Source organism: Labrus bergylta, chromosome 17, assembly GCF_963930695.1.
Source record: "Labrus bergylta chromosome 17, fLabBer1.1, whole genome shotgun sequence".
NCBI classification, from domain to species: Eukaryota; Metazoa; Chordata; class Actinopteri; order Labriformes; family Labridae; genus Labrus; species Labrus bergylta.
This window is the reverse complement of record NC_089211.1, coordinates 20,358,353-20,375,573: the sequence shown is the minus strand read 5'-3', so window position 1 is coordinate 20,375,573 and position 17,221 is coordinate 20,358,353. Positions and strand designations below refer to the sequence as shown.

At 43.9% G+C, this 17,221-nt stretch overlaps 2 protein-coding genes and 1 long non-coding RNA gene across 6 annotated transcripts; 1 reads left to right on the top strand and 2 right to left on the bottom strand.

Moving 5' to 3' along the window:
- Window positions 1-1,337: 1,337 nt before the first annotated feature.
- LOC136183181 (endoplasmic reticulum chaperone BiP-like) lies at window positions 1,338-6,314 on the bottom strand. 2 transcript variants are annotated; one of them, XM_065965686.1, is made up of 9 exons: window positions 6,177-6,314; window positions 3,922-4,075; window positions 3,583-3,814; window positions 3,337-3,474; window positions 3,135-3,247; window positions 2,650-3,040; window positions 2,298-2,535; window positions 2,039-2,206; window positions 1,338-1,917 (listed from the first exon to the last, which is right to left on the bottom strand). In XM_065965686.1, the coding sequence occupies exons 2-9, from the start codon at window positions 4,035-4,037 to the stop codon at window positions 1,346-1,348; spliced, it is 1,968 nt and encodes a 655-aa protein (XP_065821758.1). In that variant the 5' UTR covers window positions 4,038-4,075; window positions 6,177-6,314; the 3' UTR covers window positions 1,338-1,345. The 2 variants fall into 2 exon arrangements, with proteins under 2 accessions (XP_065821758.1, XP_065821757.1); XM_065965685.1 differs by lacking the exon at window positions 6,177-6,314 and adding an exon at window positions 4,854-5,205.
- Window positions 6,315-7,737: 1,423 nt separating this feature from the next.
- LOC110005489 (uncharacterized) lies at window positions 7,738-8,978 on the top strand. The gene is made up of 2 exons (XR_010669018.1): window positions 7,738-7,812; window positions 8,506-8,978. It is a non-coding gene; the product is annotated as an uncharacterized lncRNA (long non-coding RNA).
- Window positions 8,979-11,888: 2,910 nt separating this feature from the next.
- LOC136176997 (endoplasmic reticulum chaperone BiP-like) lies at window positions 11,889-17,221 on the bottom strand. 3 transcript variants are annotated; one of them, XM_065965692.1, is made up of 9 exons: window positions 17,061-17,221; window positions 14,841-14,994; window positions 14,504-14,735; window positions 14,258-14,395; window positions 14,056-14,168; window positions 13,571-13,961; window positions 13,219-13,456; window positions 12,960-13,127; window positions 11,889-12,838 (listed from the first exon to the last, which is right to left on the bottom strand). In XM_065965692.1, exons 2-9 carry the CDS (start codon window positions 14,954-14,956, stop codon window positions 12,270-12,272), a joined length of 1,965 nt encoding a protein of 654 aa, XP_065821764.1. In that variant the 5' UTR covers window positions 14,957-14,994; window positions 17,061-17,221; the 3' UTR covers window positions 11,889-12,269. The 3 variants fall into 3 exon arrangements, with proteins under 3 accessions (XP_065821764.1, XP_065821762.1, XP_065821763.1); XM_065965690.1 differs by lacking the exon at window positions 17,061-17,221 and adding an exon at window positions 15,771-16,070; XM_065965691.1 differs by lacking the exon at window positions 17,061-17,221 and adding an exon at window positions 15,771-16,070 and having other exon boundaries at window positions 12,960-13,124.

Below are 17,221 nucleotides of genomic sequence, written 5' to 3'. Positions count from 1 at the left end.
GTCTCCGAGTTTAGTGTTTAACTTGGAGGGGATGACAGAGTTGAATGCTGAGCTAAAATCAACAAACAGCATTCGTGCGTATGTTTTGTTATTGTCCAGATGAGCGAGCACAGAGTGCAGCGCAGTGGAGACTGCATCCTCTGTACTCCTGTTGCTGCGGTAGGCAAACTGGAATGGGTCCAGTGTGGGTGGGAGGCAGTTTTTCAGGTGTGCTAGGACCAGTCGCTCAAAGCACTTCATTATGATGGGTGTGAGTGCCACAGGGCGGTAGTCGTTCAGGCCTGTCGGGCTGGAGTGTTTCGGCACTGGGACAATGGAGGTGGCTTTGAAGCATGCTGACACAGCTGCTTGGGCGAGGGACAGGTTGAAGATGTCCGTAAAAACCCCAGTGAGCTGCTCCGCACATGCTCTAAGCACGCGCCCGGGGGTGCCGTCTGGACCAGCAGCCTTTCGAGCGTTGATCCGGCTCAGTGCAGCGTGGACGTCTGTGGAGGTGAGTGAGAGGGGCTGGTTGTCTGCAGGAGGTCTGGTCGTGGTCTGCGTCTCTCTGTTGTCTCTATCGAAACGAGCATAAAAGTGATTTAGCTCGTTCAGGAAGGAGACATCTGTGGTTATCGGGGTGGAGTTTCTGGGTTTATAGTCACTGATGGCCTGGATGCCCTGCCACATGCATCTGGGGTCGGAGTTGGAGAAGTGTTCCTCAACCTTCAGCTTGTAGCAGTGCTTGGCCTTGATGATACCCCTCCTCAGGTTTGCCCTGGATACGCTGTAGGCCATTGCATCATCTGATCTGAAGGCGGTGTTGCGGGCCTTCAGCAGGAGACGCACCTCCTTGTTCATCCATGGCTTCTGATTTGGGTACGTGGTGATCTGCTTCCATGTTGTAACACTGTCGATGGTGGTGTTGATATAATCCAGCACAGAAGAAGTGTAGGTGTCAATGTCTGTGTGAGAGCCCAAGGTAGCCTGAGAAGCAAACATACTCCAGCCTGTGTGATGGAACTTGTCCTGAAATACAGAGTCTATCCCCGCTGGCCACACTTTAATCGTTGTAAATTGTCTTCAATTGTCGTAAAACTGTGGTTGAGAAGTTTAAACCTCCAATGTTATCCATTATGTTTGCAGACAAAAGCAGATGGGTCCTTATGAAGTTTGAAGGGGATATGCCCCCCAACCGCCTGGACCACTCCATGTGTTTATTGCCCTGGACGGTGCATGCTGAGGGGAATGGAGATAAGGAGCAGGCCGACTGCCCAACAGCCTCAGAGACAATACATTTGGCCTTTGTATTTGGAAGGATGGATACCCAGGGTGTCATCAGTTCATTATGTACATCTAAGTGCCACTAACAGAGAGGCAAGAAGTCGTCTTGCTCGGCTTCTGCGCCCTCTGGTGGTGGTCCTCCTGCACTGCCGTAAAGCTTGCTGATAATTGGTTGTACCACTTCCTCAAGCTCCTTCTTCTTAGCCTGGAAGTCTTCCCGCTCAGCCTCCTGGTGTGACTCCATCCACTCAATCTTCTCCTCTAGTGCCTTCTCAATGATTTCTTTGTCCTCATCCGACAGCTTGCCGCCGAGCTTTTCCTTGTCTCCGATCTGGTTCTTCAGAGAGTAAGCGTAGCTCTCCAGCTCATTGCGGGCGTCGATCCTCTCCTTCAGCTTCTTGTCGTCATCGGCGAAGCGCTCTGCATCGTTCACCATGCGCTCGATGTCCTCTGGCGTCAGGCGGTTCTGGTCGTTTGTGATGGTGATCTTGTTCTTGTTGCCTGTACCTTTGTCCTCGGCTGTGACACGCAGGATACCGTTGACATCGACCTTGAAGGTGACCTCAATCTGTGGCACACCACGAGGGGCGGGAGGGATGCCAGTCAGGTCGAATGTGCCCAGCAGATGGTTGTCTTTTGTGAGAGGACGCTCACCTAGAGACAGAATCAATGAATAAACTTTTGCAAAATTCCATTTTTTTTTCTGCATACCAAAAAAAAAAAACAGCTATTTTTAAACTTTTTTTTCTTCATGTTGGGTATGCACAATTCTTACCTTCATAAACCTTAATGGTGACAGTGGGCTGGTTATCAGAAGCTGTAGAGAAGATCTGGGATTTCTCTCTAGGCACCACAGTGTTCCTGGGGAACAGTTCAGTCATCACTCCTCCAACAGTCTCAATACCAAGAGTCAGGGGGCACACGTCCACAAGAAGAATATCTCCTGTAAGATAGGAACATTATTAGTACACAATATAAAAGCTAGTTCAGCGAATTAGAATTAAATTAAATGATGTGAGACGATGATAACCTACCAGTGTCCTTGTCTCCAGAAAGCACTCCAGCCTGCACAGCAGCTCCGTATGCCACGGCCTCATCAGGGTTGATGCCTCTGCAGGGCTCTTTGCCATTGAAGAACTCCTTCACCAGCTGCTGGATTTTGGGGATACGGGTGGAGCCTCCAACCAAGACAATCTCATCAATGTCAGGCTTCTTCAGGCCAGAGTCTTCCAGTACTTTCTGCACAGGCTTCATGGTGGAACGGAACAGGTCCTGTAGAAAGAAAAAAGGTTCAACTGTTAGTAAATCATGTTTCATAAACAAGAGGGTAACATTATACTAGAGTTACAGTTTTTCTATAACCAAAATGTTGGTTCAATTATTTACCATGTTGAGCTCTTCAAACTTGGCACGGGTCAGGGTCTCAGAGAAGTCCTCTCCCTCAAAGAAGGACTCGATCTCAATGCGGGCCTGGTGCTGAGCGGACAGCGCCCTCTTTGCCTTCTCGACCTCACGACGCAGCTTCTGCACTGCCCTGTTATCTTTGTGCACATCTTTGCCGGTCTTCTTCTTGTACAGCTTGATGAAGTGCTCCATGACGCGCTGGTCGAAGTCCTCACCTCCAAGATGAGCGTCACCACTGGTTGCCATCACCTCAGACACACCGTTGTCGATGGTCAGCAGGGAGACGTCGAAGGTGCCACCGCCAAGATCGAAAACGAGAATTTTCTTCTCGCCGTCTCTCTTGTCAAGACCGTAAGCAATGGCGGCAGCAGTTCTAAAAAAAAAAAAAAGGAAGATACGTTAATACAAAAATGAAGGGAAATATTTTACAAACACAACAACAAACATCATTTTCATTCAAAACTTACGGCTCATTGATGATTCTCATGACCTTCAGACCAGCGATGGTTGCAGCATCCTTAGTGGCCTGACGCTGGGCGTCATTGAAATAGGCAGAGACAGTGACCACAGCATGTGTAACCTGACAAAAAGGATAAACTCATTAGCTTTGATTGAACATCATTTTGATGAGGTACATATTTTAAATGTATTTTTTTCATGTGTTTGTACCTTCTTGCCCAAATAAGCCTCAGCAGTCTCCTTCATTTTAGTCAGCACCATGGCAGAGATCTCCTCAGGAGCAAATGTCTTCATTGTGCCACCACCAATGTCTACCTGAATATGGGGCTTGCTCTTCTTCTCAGTTACCTAAAAAGGAACATGAATCAATGTTACAAACAGAGAATGAAGCTCAAACGATACCAAAAAATGACCTTAAGACTCTTAACAGTAACGTCAAGAAGTGCGGAAACTTACTTTGAACGGCAGGTACTTGATGTCCTGCTGCAAAGTCGAGTCTCCCCAAGTGTGCCCAATCAACCTCTTGGCATCGAAGACGGTGTTCTCAGGGTTAGACGTCAGCTGGTTCTTGGCAGCGTCGCCAATCAGACGCTCACCCTCGCTGGTGAAGGCCATGTACGATGGAGTGATGCGGTTACCCTGGTCATTGGCGATGATCTCCACACGCCCATTCTTGAACACTCCGACACTAAAAAGGAAAAAAAAAAAAAAACAATTAAGAAATGATTAGTGTTATCCACATTTAAAAGTTGCGTGTAAAACAATCAAGACAGCTGTCACTTTGTCTCTATTTACCATGAGTAGGTGGTCCCGAGGTCGATTCCAACCACAGTCCCCACGCTGTCCTTCTTGTCGTCGTCGTCGGCGAACACGGTGCCGGCCACCAACATTACAACCCACAGCAGCTTCATCTTGGCTTGCTTATACTCCAGTATGTGAAAAAAAAAATCTACAGAAAGAAACAAATCATTAGAACAATGTGGCTTTACCTTAGCTGTCTACCATTTCACAAAGCTAGTGTCAAACAATGATGGCGTGTCATTTTCTGGGATTTGGAGTCATTGTGTGAGAGAAGCGTGGTTTTTTTTTTTAGCCAAAGAAATCACAAAATGTCAAAGTCTTAAAAAGAACATGGGGTCAACTGGGTGGAGCAACACCGCCTCTTTTTCACTGTTAACACCCCTGGCTACTTCCCCCCCCCCTTCCCCCCTCCCCATCCGCCGGTACCTAGCTTAACCACGTTGGCGTGCTTAGCAGACATGCAAGGTAACATATCTAATCACAAGGGCCAGCTACTTTGTCATTATTATCACATTGTTTAACTATATGCATTAAAAAAAAAGAAGTAAGTTTGGTAAAATATATCACTATCGTCACTACTATATATCACTATCGTCACTATCATTATTCTCCATTTATATGCTGCCTCTTGGCCAGATAATTGAACGCCACAATGTCTCCTTTCACTGCTACGCAGACGACACACAGATATACCTTCCTTTGAGACCTGAGGACCCTAGGAGCCTAGCTGCTGTCAGAAACTGCCTAAACGATATCAACTGCTGGATGGCGCAAAACTTTCTCCAACTGAACAATTCTAAATCTGAAATCATAGTATTCAACCCGCCAAACACCACTCATATCTCAAAGAGCAGCCTCGGTCCCTTATTCACCAATGTCCAACCCACCGCCAGAAATCTAGGAATAACATTCGATTGCAATCTCACCTTTGAATCCCATATCAAAACAGTTGTCCGATCAAGCTTCTTCCATCTACGCACCATCTCCAAAATTAAAACAATCCTAACCCAACGAGACCTTGAAAAGATCATCCACGCCCTCATCTTCTCCCGACTTGACTACTGTAACTCCCTCTTTTCCGGAATCACAAATAAGTCACTGTCTCGCCTCCAGCTGGTCCAAAATGCAGCAGCTAGGCTTCTTACTGGTTGTAACAGACGACATCACATCACTCCAATTTTAGCTTCATTACACTGGCTTCCTGTACGTTTTAGAATCGATTTTAAGATTTTACTCATTACTTTTAAAGCACGGACGGGGCTGGCTCCAAGCTATATAACAGAGTTACTGACACCATATGAGCCAGCCCGCAGTCTTAGATCCTCGGGTGGGAGCCTCCTGGTCGTTCCAAAGTCCAGACTTAAAACTAAAGGTGACCGGGCCTTTTCAGTCAGGGCCCCTGGACTTTGGAACGACCTCCCTGAGGAGATAAGACTTGCAGATTCCCTCAATTCTTTTAAATCCCTTCTTAAAACATACTTTTACAGACTTGCTTTTATGTGATGTCGTCTTCTTAATGTCTTCTCTTACTGGTTTTACTATTTTTATCTTCTTCTACTTCTTACTGTCTTTTATTTATGGTCTTATCTCGTATTTATGCTCATATCTTAATCTCCTCTTGTGTTTTAACTTGGTAATTTCTTATCTTACTTACTTTGTCTATTTATGTTTTGTATTTATAGTTAATTTTTATTTTTATTAATATTATAGTTTTGGGTTTTTTGATCCTTTAACCACTTGTTTTTATTTCTTTTACTACGCTTAACTTCTCATTGCTTTTTATTTGCTTTTATCTCTTAGTTTCTTACATCTTTTTAAATCTTTGGTCCTCTTGGTCTCAGCTCGTGTTGTTGGGTTCTTGTGTTCCTGGGTTCTTATGATGGTTCCTGTGATGGTTCTTATGATGGTTGGGTTATATATGTCTGGTTGTGTATCATGCACTTTGGGTTCTTTTCTGTTGAATTGTATTTAATTATTTTTGGTATTTTGCATCTGTTATATTCTTACTGTTGTTAATGTTTTTCTGTGTTTGGTTTAGTTTGCTTTGTTCTTGCTGTTTGTCAAAGCACTTTGTAAACCTGTGTTTTTAAAAGGTGCTATATAAATAAAGTTATTATTATTATTATTATTATTATTATTATTATTATCATTATTACCTCAGCTTGCTTGGTCAGAATGAAAATTGTTTCACAACGTGAAAAAATACAACGTCGTCACATTATCGTATTCAAAGAAATGTTTCCACGTACCTGAATAACAATGTCGTCAATTAATTAACGGCCTTCACGTCGTCTCGGATAGGACCAGCCTCTCAACGCCAAAGCGTGTCCGTCTTCTTCTGTCTCTTAGTGTTTCTTTCCCCGTCTGTGAAGTGATGTTGAATGAACCGCGTTCTCTTCCATATATAAGCCGTCACTTCTTCCCCAATCGGAGAGGCCCGCGATTGGCTGAGCGGCTGCTCGTTGGAATGCCCCGCGACACGCTGGCACTCCCGCGTCTTGGCAACGTCACCGATACTGGGTAACCGATTACTGTGTAATACGCATGTGACTAATCAGTGACCTTAAAGTGAAGGCTGTTACATCAGATGAGTTAGATTGTCTGGAAGTTTTCTTATTGCACTTATTATCTCTTATTGCACCTGAGGTTACATCAGATGAGTTAGATTGTCTGGAAGTTTTCTTATTGCACTTATTATCTCTTATTGCACCTGAGGTTACAGGCTATAGGTTACAGACTATAGGTTAGGCTAATAGAGGTTATAGGCTAATTAAATGTGAGTGAACTTGATAAGAGACAAAAGTGCACATATGGATGCCAAAGTTGTTATCATTAATGTCATATTAACTCCGCAAATTGAAAACAGGCTACAATGTTTACATTTGTACACGTTTGTATTAAGGTTGTTCAATTTTGTTAAATTTACAAATTATCCCTGCACTCATGTTCACTTCATTTGTCTGTCTACTCGCCGTTATATTGAATAGTTCCTGCTTATAATATGTCTACACTCATGCACTTTAACTTATGTCAATACTGTCCATTTACAACTCTGTTTTTGCACATTTACATTTAATCTTACACACAAAAGTGCAGAAAAATTAAAATGACAACTTTAGACCAACAACCTGTTTGGAAATACATACATTAATCTGTTACTGTAGGCCTACATTCACAGAATATAATATATCTGTTAATATATCTGTTAATGTAGGCCTACAGCTGTTTGCTGTTGTTTCAGTACTGAACTATAACGGAATATCGAGTGGAACTTTTCAAAACGCGAGGCGTACTCCTGTTGTTGTTTATGTGTGTGCGTGAGCATAAATTGAGCAGATTAAAGTTGTTTGTTGCAAAAACTAGATTAATTTAGAGGGGAAAACACATTTGATATAAATACAACCCAATAGATACAAGATACAAAAATTGTGGTTTTATGCTGATCGGGTTTGTTTTTTATATTGTGGAGATTTCTTTGCGTACCACCACAGGGAGCCCATACCATAGTTTGAGAACCACTGATCTAGGTAATTGAAAGAGACTGTGCAGAGATATTATGTCTGCAGTTACAAGCAATTTCAAAAATTTTGACTGACTTTGATTGTGAAAAACCATATTGCTAAAAGGTGTTTATCATTGTTGTTTACTTTGAAGTGTCATCTGTGTTCCCATGTCTTCTATATTGTTAGACATTTTTTGGGGTATTTTTCCTCTCTCTGACTCCCCCAGATAATCATGAGTGGGACATCCCAGAGTGGGAGGGTTTGGACTCGCGGTATGAACACTGCTGCTTTGTCCCAGAAAGTTGTCCTCAGAGCCTGTGGGTGTTTGGAGGGGCACAGCAGAGCGGCAACCGCAATTGTATCCAGAATGTACAGCTAACAGGTAAATCCCAATTCAAATGAATCCAGTACTCTCTTATTTTCAGATGGTTTCCCTGACTAATTCCAATTCACATGAAGAAGAGGTGCTAATATACTGTGTATGTTACTTTGGAATTATCTGATGTAGTGAAAAACTAAAGTCTCTCTGCCCTCCTTCAGACAAGTTTGTAATCTTTCAGGTATATAAATAACTCTATTAATGTAATTTTTGTTTATAATAATGCTGGACATACAGCGTCTTTCCATTTAACTTGATGTTTGGTTTCTATTTCAATTCTCAATTTTTCTTTTTTTTTATTTGTTTGTGAAAGATCCTGTTAGTAATTTCGGTTTATGTCAATTTTGGCGCTCTCTGTGGACAAAACAGTACATCTTATTTCACTGCTCATTTTTTCCTGTACATGTATAAAAATTGTTTTTAACAAAAAATCTCATGCTACTTTCTTCAAACAGTCAAACGTATCACTGATTGTGAATATTTTCCATGGAAATTCCTTTGCAGCGAGCTGTAAATCACCTGGTACACCTACCCCGCTGCAATAGTTACAGGCGTTCAAAAGACAAAGTATAGAAACAATCAGAGTTGTTTTCTTTTGTAGGTCATATAAGGACATCCGTTTTCATTTCAGTCTGTTTCATGACGTAGACAGCAATACGGGAATATGAGATCACTTTTATCTTAATTTCCCCCCAGCCTCTTCCGCCTGGTCCCAACCGGAAACACAAGGCAGACAGCCGCCAGACAAACATGGCCATGTTATCGTAGCAGCAGGTTCAAAGATCTACATCCATGGGGGCATGGCCGGGGACAAATTCCACAATGACGTGTTCTCTCTCGATACAAGTAAGACTGATCACTCCTGAAGTGTAATACGTTTTGTGTGTGATTTAAAAAAATAAAATCTATTTTCAAAGTTTTCTAAATGATAATACAAGATTAAAATAAAGAGCCTCAAAACTTGGGAATGTCATGTTTGTTTGATTAAAAAAATAAAACAAAGTGTCTACTGTTCAAAGAGATCATGAAGTGGGAGAAGGTGCAAGTCAAAGGAGATATCCCACCAGGAGTAGCAGCCCACTCAGCTGTGGCTTTGGGAAAGAACATCTATATCTTTGGGGGAATGACAGCAGAAGGAGCGACCAACTCCATGTATAGATTCAACACTGGTAATAGAATTTTCATTAATCTTGTCATTGAATATTTGTACCTTATCACATCATACACAAAGTTGTATTACATTTAAAAGATGAGAGATGAGATGAGATGAGATTCAACTTTATTGTCATTACACATATACAAGTATAGAGTAACGAAATGAGGTTTGGCATCTCACCAGAAGTGCAAATAAGCAGAAAGTGCAAGAGTCTGTGCTATGTACAGTAATTACAAAATTTACAGATGTAGACAAAAAAGTGAATTATTAGGTATTTCTGGATGGCTGGATTAATGGGATGCAATAAATATAAATAAATGCTATAAATAAGTGATGCTACAAAATAAGTGTATTCTTAGGATTATAATATACAGATTAAGGTGCAGTGAGCATGCTATACTAATAATATACAGATTAAGGTGCAGTGAGCATGCTATACTAGTTTACAGATAATATAAAGAATATGGACATAATATGAACATACTATAATACAATAATACAGGTTGAGAGATGTGTGTGTGTGACCAGGAGGAGTGGTGGGGGGATGATGGGTGTGAGGTGATATGCAGGGGAAAGGGGGGGGGGGGAGAGAGAGAGACAGAGTTCAGAGTTCGGGGGGTAGAGTTCAGTAGAGAAACAGCTCTGGGGAAAAAGCTGTTCCTCAGTCTGCTGGTTCTGGTCCGGAGGCTTCTGAAGCGCCTGCCGGAGGGCAGGAGGGTAAACAGTCTGTGGGCAGGGTGGGAGGAGTCTTTAAGGATGCCATGAGCTCGCCGCAGACAGCGTGTTCTTTGGACATCCTCAATGGCAGGAAGTGGACACCTTGTGATGCGCTGGGCGGTTTTTACCACCCGCTGTAGCGCCTTACGGTCTGCGACAGAGCAGTTTCCGTACCAGACTGAGACACTGCTGGTCAGGATGCTCTCGATCACACAGCGGTAGAAGTTCATCAGTACAGCTGAAGACAGGTGGTGTCTCTTCAGTGTCCTCAGGAAAAAGAGGCGTTGATGAGCCTTCTTAACCAGACTGGAGGTGTTAGTGGACCAGGAGAGGTCCTCTGTGATGTGGGTCCCCAGGAACTTGAAGCTGGAGACACGTTCAACAGCCATCCCGTTGATGTGAATGGGGTTGTGCGTGCTTCCTCTTTCTCTCCTGAAGTCTACGATGATCTCCTTCGTCTTGCTGGTGTTGAGGAGCAGGTTGTTGTCAGCACACCAGGCGGCCAGATGCTGTACCTCCTCCCTGTAGGCCGTGTCATCGTTGTTGCTGATGAGGCCAATCACCGCTGTATCGTCCGCAAACTTGATGATGGTGTTGGATCCATGTACAGGTCTGCAGTCGTGAGTGAAGAGGGAGTAGAGGAATGGGCTCAGCACACAGCCCTGTGGTACGCCTGTGTTGAGTGTGATGGTGGTGGAGCAGGTGTGTCCTGACCTAACATACTGGGGTCTGTTGGTCAGAAAGTCCATTATCCAGTGACGGAGGGAGGTGTTGAAGCCCAGGCCTCCGAGTTTAGTGTTTAACTTGGAGGGGATGACAGAGTTGAATGCTGAGCTAAAATCAACAAACAGCATTCGTGCGTATGTGTTGTTATTGTCCAGATGAGTGAGCACAGAGTGCAGCGCAGTGGAGACTGCATCCTCTGTACTCCTGTTGCTGCGGTAGGCAAACTGGAATGGGTCCAGTGTGGGTGGGAGGCAGTTTTTCAGGTGTGCTAGGACCAGTCGCTCAAAGCACTTCATTATGATGGGTGTGAGTGCTACAGGGCGGTAGTCGTTCAGGCCTGTCGGGCTGGAGTGTTTCGGCACTGGGACAATGGAGGTGGCTTTGAAGCATGCTGACACAGCTGCTTGGGCGAGGGACAGGTTGAAGATGTCCGTAAAAACCCCAGTGAGCTGCTCCGCACATGCTCTAAGCACGCGCCCGGGGGTGCCGTCTGGACCAGCAGCCTTTCGAGCGTTGATCCGGCTCAGTGCAGCGTGGACGTCTGTGGAGGTGAGTGAGAGGGGCTGGTTGTCTGCAGGAGGTCTGGTCGTGGTCTGCGTCTCTTTGTTGTCTCCATCGAAACGAGCATAAAAGTGATTTGGCTCGTTCAGGAAGGAGACATCTGTGGTTATCGGGGTGGAGTTTCTGGGTTTATAGTCACTGATGGCCTGGATGCCCTGCCACATGCATCTGGGGTCGGAGTTGGAGAAGTGTTCCTCAACCTTCAGCTTGTAGCAGTGCTTGGCCTTGATGATGCCCCTCCTCAGGTTTGCCCTGGATACGCTGTAGGCCATTGCATCATCTGATCTGAAGGCGGTGTTGCGGGCCTTCAGCAGGAGACACACCTCCTTGTTCATCCATGGCTTCTGATTTGGGTACGTGGTGATCTGCTTCCATGTTGTAACACTGTCGATGGTGGTGTTGATATAATCCAGCACAGAAGAAGTGTAGGTGTCAATGTCTGTGTGAGAGCCCAAGGTAGCCTGAGAAGCAAACATACTCCAGCCTGTGTGATGGAACTTGTCCTGAAATACAGAGTCTGTCCCCGCTGGCCACACTTTAATCGTTGTAAATTGTCTTTAATTGTCGTAAAACTGTGGTTGAGAAGTTTAAACCTCCATTGTTATCCATTATGTTTGCAGACAAAAGCAGATGGGTCCTTATGAAGTTTGAAGGGGATATGCCCCCCAACCGCCTGGACCACTCCATGTGTTTATTGCCCTGGACAGTGCATGCTGAGGGGAATGGAGATAAGGAGCAGGCCGACTGCCCAACAGCCTCAGAGACAATACATTTGGCCTTTGTATTTGGAGGGATGGATACCCAGGGTGTCATTCATAATGACTGTGTTGTGACTGTGGTTTCATGATGATGTAATACTCACTAAAGTTTAAATAAATCGTTTTTAAGAACTCTTCTGTCTTGATTAAATCAACAAACCCAAGATACATTTTTTAATTCTATGAATACTGAAATGGCGGGTTTCCAAGTTTGGAGCTCTTGCCCCCTAACACCTGCCCCAACCCACCCACTAAGTCCCTCCCCACAACATCACCCCAACAGGACTGCCTGAGAACAGCAGCAGCAAGCCTCATATCCAGGCTGACGAATATCTCCGCCTTCCAGCGAAGAGAACACCTCTCACACACTGAAACTTGTTTTTTTTTTTAAAGTCTTTCAGAGGATTTAGTAGGGTTGCTTGTTATGGCCACCCCTTCCCAACCGTTCCTCTCACGATTTGAGTCTCATCAGTTCATTATGTACATCTAAGTGCCACTAACAGAGAGGAAAGGGGCGACAAAACAGTTGATGGCAAACTTGCCTACAACTCATCCTTCTCGTCTTGCTCGGCTTCTGCGCCCTCTGGTGGTGGTCCTCCTGCACTGCCGTAAAGCTTGCTGATAATTGGTTGTACCACTTCCTCAAGCTCCTTCTTCTTAGCCTGGAAGTCTTCCAGCTCAGCCTCCAGGTGTGACTCCATCCACTCAATCTTCTCCTCTACTGCCTTCTCAATGATTTCTTTGTCCTCATCCGACAGCTTTCCGCCGAGCTTTTCCTTGTCTCCGATCTGGTTCTTCAGAGAGTAAGCGTAGCTCTCCAGCTCATTGCGGGCTTCGATCCTCTCCTTCAGCTTCTTGTCGTCATCGGCGAAGCGCTCTGCATCGTTCACCATGCGCTCGATGTCCTCTGGCGTCAGGTGGTTCTGGTCGTTTGTGATGGTGATCTTGTTCTTGTTGCCTGCATTTTTGTCCTTGGCTGTGACACGCCGGATACCGTTGACATCGATCTCGATGGTGACCTCAATCTGTGGCACACCACGAGGGGCGGGAGGGATGCCAGTCAGATCGAATGTGCCCAGCAGATGGTTGTCTTTTGTGAGAGGATGCTCACCTAGAGACAGAATCAATGAATAAACTTTTGCAAAATTCCATTTTTTTTTTCTGCATACCAAAAAAAAAACCAGCTATTTTTAAACTTTTTTTTCTTCATGTTGGGTATGCACAATTCTTACCTTCATAAACCTTAATGGTGACAGTGGGCTGGTTATCAGAAGCTGTAGAGAAGATCTGGGATTTCTTTGTAGGCACCACAGTGTTCCTGGGGATCAGTTTAGTCATCACTCCTCCATCAGTCTCAGTACCAAGAGTCAGGGGGCACACGTCCACAAGAAGAATATCTGCTGTAAGATAGGAACATTATTAGTACACAATATAAAAGCTAGTTCAGCGAATTAGAATTAAATTAAATGATGTGAGACGATGATAACCTACCAGTGTCCTTGTCTCCAGAAAGCACTCCAGCCTGCACAGCAGCTCCGTATGCCACGGCCTCATCAGGGTTGATGCCTCTGCAGGGCTCTTTGCCATTGAAGAACTCCTTCACCAGCTGCTGGATTTTGGGGATACGGGTGGAGCCTCCAACCAAGACAATCTCATCAATGTCAGGCTTCTTCAGGCCAGAGTCTTCCAGTACTTTCTGCACAGGCTTCATGGTGGAACGGAACAGGTCCTGTAGAAAGAAAAAAGGTTCAACTGTTAGTAAATCATGTTTCATAAACAAGAGGGTAACATTATACTAGAGTTACAGTTTTTCTATAACCAAAATGTTGGTTCAATTATTTACCATGTTGAGCTCTTCAAACTTGGCACGGGTCAGGGTCTCAGAGAAGTCCTCTCCCTCAAAGAAGGACTCGATCTCAATGCGGGCCTGGTGCTGAGCGGACAGCGCCCTCTTTGCCTTCTCGACCTCACGACGCAGCTTCTGCACTGCCCTGTTGTCTTTGCGCACATCTTTGCCGGTCTTCTTCTTGTACAGCTTGATGAAGTGCTCCATGACGCGCTGGTCGAAGTCCTCACCTCCAAGATGAGCGTCACCACTGGTTGCCAACACCCCAGACACACCGTTGTAGATGGTCAGCAGGGAGACGTCGAAGGTGCCACCGCCAAGATCGAAAACGAGAATTTTCTTCTCGCCGTCTCTCTTGTCAAGACCGTAAGCAATGGCGGCAGCAGTTCTAAAAAAAAAAAAAAGGAAGATACGTTAATACAAAAATGAAGGGAAATATTTTGCAAACACAACAACAAACATCATTTTCATTCAAAACTTACGGCTCATTGATGATTCTCATGACATTCAGACCAGCGATGGTTGCAGCATCCTTAGTGGCCTGACGCTGGGCGTCATTGAAATAGGCAGAGACAGTGACCACAGCATGTGTAACCTGACAAAAAGGATAAACTCATTAGCTTTGATTGAACATCATTTTGATGAGGTACATATTTTAAATGTATTTTTTTCATGTGTTTGTACCTTCTTGCCCAAATAAGCCTCAGCAGTCTCCTTCATTTTAGTCAGCACCATGGCAGAGATCTCCTCAGGAGCAAATGTCTTCATCGTGCCACCACCAATGTCTACCTGAATATGGGGCTTGCTCTTCTTCTCAGTTACCTAAAAAGGAACATGAATCAATGTTACAAACAGAGAATGAAGCTCAAACGATACCAAAAAAGGACCTTAAGACTCTTAACAGTAACGTCAAGAAGTGCGGAAACTTACTTTGAACGGCAGGTACTTGATGTCCTGCTGCAAAGTCGAGTCTCCCCAAGTGTGCCCAATCAACCTCTTGGCATCGAAGACGGTGTTCTCAGGGTTAGACGTCAGCTGGTTCTTGGCAGCGTCGCCAATCAGACGCTCACCCTCGCTGGTGAAGGCCACGTACGATGGAGTGATGCGGTTACCCTGGTCATTGGCGATGATCTCCACACGCCCATTCTTGAACACTCCGACACTAAAAAGGAAAAAAAAAAAAACAATTAAGAAATGATTAGTGTTATCCACATTTAAAGGTTGCGTGTAAAACAATCAAGACAGCTGTCACTTTGTCTCTATTTACCATGAGTAGGTGGTCCCGAGGTCGATTCCAACCACAGTCCCCACGCTGTCCTTCTTGTCGTCGTCGTCGGCGAACACGGTGCCGGCCACCAACATTACAACCCACAGCAGCTTCATCTTGGCTTGTTTATACTCCAGTATGTGAAAAAAAAAATCTACAGAAAGAAACAAATCATTAGAACAATGTGGCTTTACCTTAGCTGTCTACCATTTCACAAAGCTAGTGTCAAACAATGATGGCGTGTCATTTTCATTGGATTTGGAGTCATTGTGTGAGAGAAGCGTGGTTTTTTTTTTTAGCCAAAGAAATCACAAAATGTCAAAGTCTTAAAAAGAACATGGGGTCAACTGGGTGGAGCAACACCGCCTCTTTTTCACTGTAAACACCCCTGGCTACTTCCCCCCCCCTCCCCCCTCCCCATCCACCGGCACCTAGCTTAACCACGTTGGCGTGCTTAGCAGACATGCAAGGCAACATATCTAATCACAAGGGCCAGCTACTTTGTCATTATTATCACATTGTTTAACTATATGCATTAAAAAAAAGAAGTAAGTTTGGTAAAATATATCACTATCGTCACTACTATATATCACTATCGTCACTATCGTTATTCTCCATTTATATGCTGCCTCTTGGCCAAATAATTGAACGCCACAATGTCTCCTTTCACTGCTACGCAGACGACACACAGATATACCTTCCTTTGAGACCTGAGGACCCTGGGAGCCTAGCTGCTGTCAGAAACTGCCTAAACGATATCAACTGCTGGATGGCGCAAAACTTTCTCCAACTGAACAATTCTAAATCTGAAATCATAGTATTCAACCCGCCAAACACCACTCATATCTCAAAGAGCAGCCTCGGTCCCTTATTCACCAATGTCCAACCCACTGCCAGAAATCTAGGAATAACATTCAATTGCAATCTCACCTTTGAATCCCATATCAAAACAGTTGTCCGATCAAGCTTCTTCCATCTACGCACCATCTCCAAAATTAAAACAATCCTAACCCAACGAGACCTTGAAAAGATCATCCACGCCCTCATCTTCTCCCGACTTGACTACTGTAACTCCCTCTTTTCCGGAATCACAAATAAGTCACTGTCTCGCCTCCAGCTGGTCCAAAATGCAGCAGCTAGGCTTCTTACTGGTTGTAACAGACGACATCACATCACTCCAATTTTAGCTTCATTACACTGGCTTCCTGTACGTTTTAGAATCGATTTTAAGATTTGACTCATTACTTTTAAAGCACGGACGGGGCTGGCTCCAAGCTATATAACAGAGTTACTGACACCATATGAGCCAGCCCGCAGTCTTAGATCCTCGGGTGGGGCCCTCCTGGTCGTTCCAAAGTCCAGACTTAAAACTAAAGGTGACCGGGCCTTTTCAGTCAGGGCCCCTCGACTTTGGAACGACCTCCCTGAGGAGATAAGACTCGCAGACTCCCTCAATTCTTTTAAATCCCTTCTTAAAACATACTTTTACAGACTCTTACTGGTTTTACTATTTTTATCTTCTTCTACTTCTTACTGTCTTTTATTTATGGTCTTATCTCGTATTTATGCTCATATCTTAACTCCTCTTGTGTTTTAACTTGGTAATTTCTGATCTTACTTACTTTGTCTATTTATGTTTCGTATTTATAGTTAATTTTTATTTTTATTAATATTATAGTTTTGGGTTTTTTGATCCTTTAACCACTTGTTTTTATTTCTTTTACTACGCTTACCTTCTCATTGCTTTTTATTTGCTTTTATCTCTTAGTTTCTTACATCTTTTTAAATCTTTGGTCCTCTTGGTCTCAGCTCGTGTTGTTGGGTTCTTGTGTTCCTGGGTTCTTATGATGGTTCTTATGATGGTTCTTATGATGGTTGGGTTATATATGTCTGGGTGTGTATCGTGCACTTTGGGTTCTTTTCTGTTGAATTGTATTTAATTATTTTTGGTATTTTGCATCTGTTATATTCTTACTGTTGTTAATGTTTTTCTGTGTTTGGTTTAGTTTGCTTTGTTCTTGCTGTTTGTCAAAGCACTTTGTAAACCTGTGTTTTTAAAAGGTACTATATAAATAAAGTTATTATTATTATTATTATTATTATTGTTATTATTATTATTATTATTATTACCTCAGCTAGCTTGGTCAGAATGAAAATTGTTTCACAACAAAAAATACAACGTCGTCACATTATCGTATTCAAAGAAATGTTTCCACGTACCTGAATAACAATGTCGTCAATTAATTAACGGCCTTCACGTCGTCTCGGATAGGACCAGCCTCTCAACGCCAAAGCGTGTCCGTCTTGTTCTGTCTCTTACGTGTTTTTTTCCCCGTCTGTGAAGTGATGTTGAATGAACCGCGCTCTCTTCCATATATAAG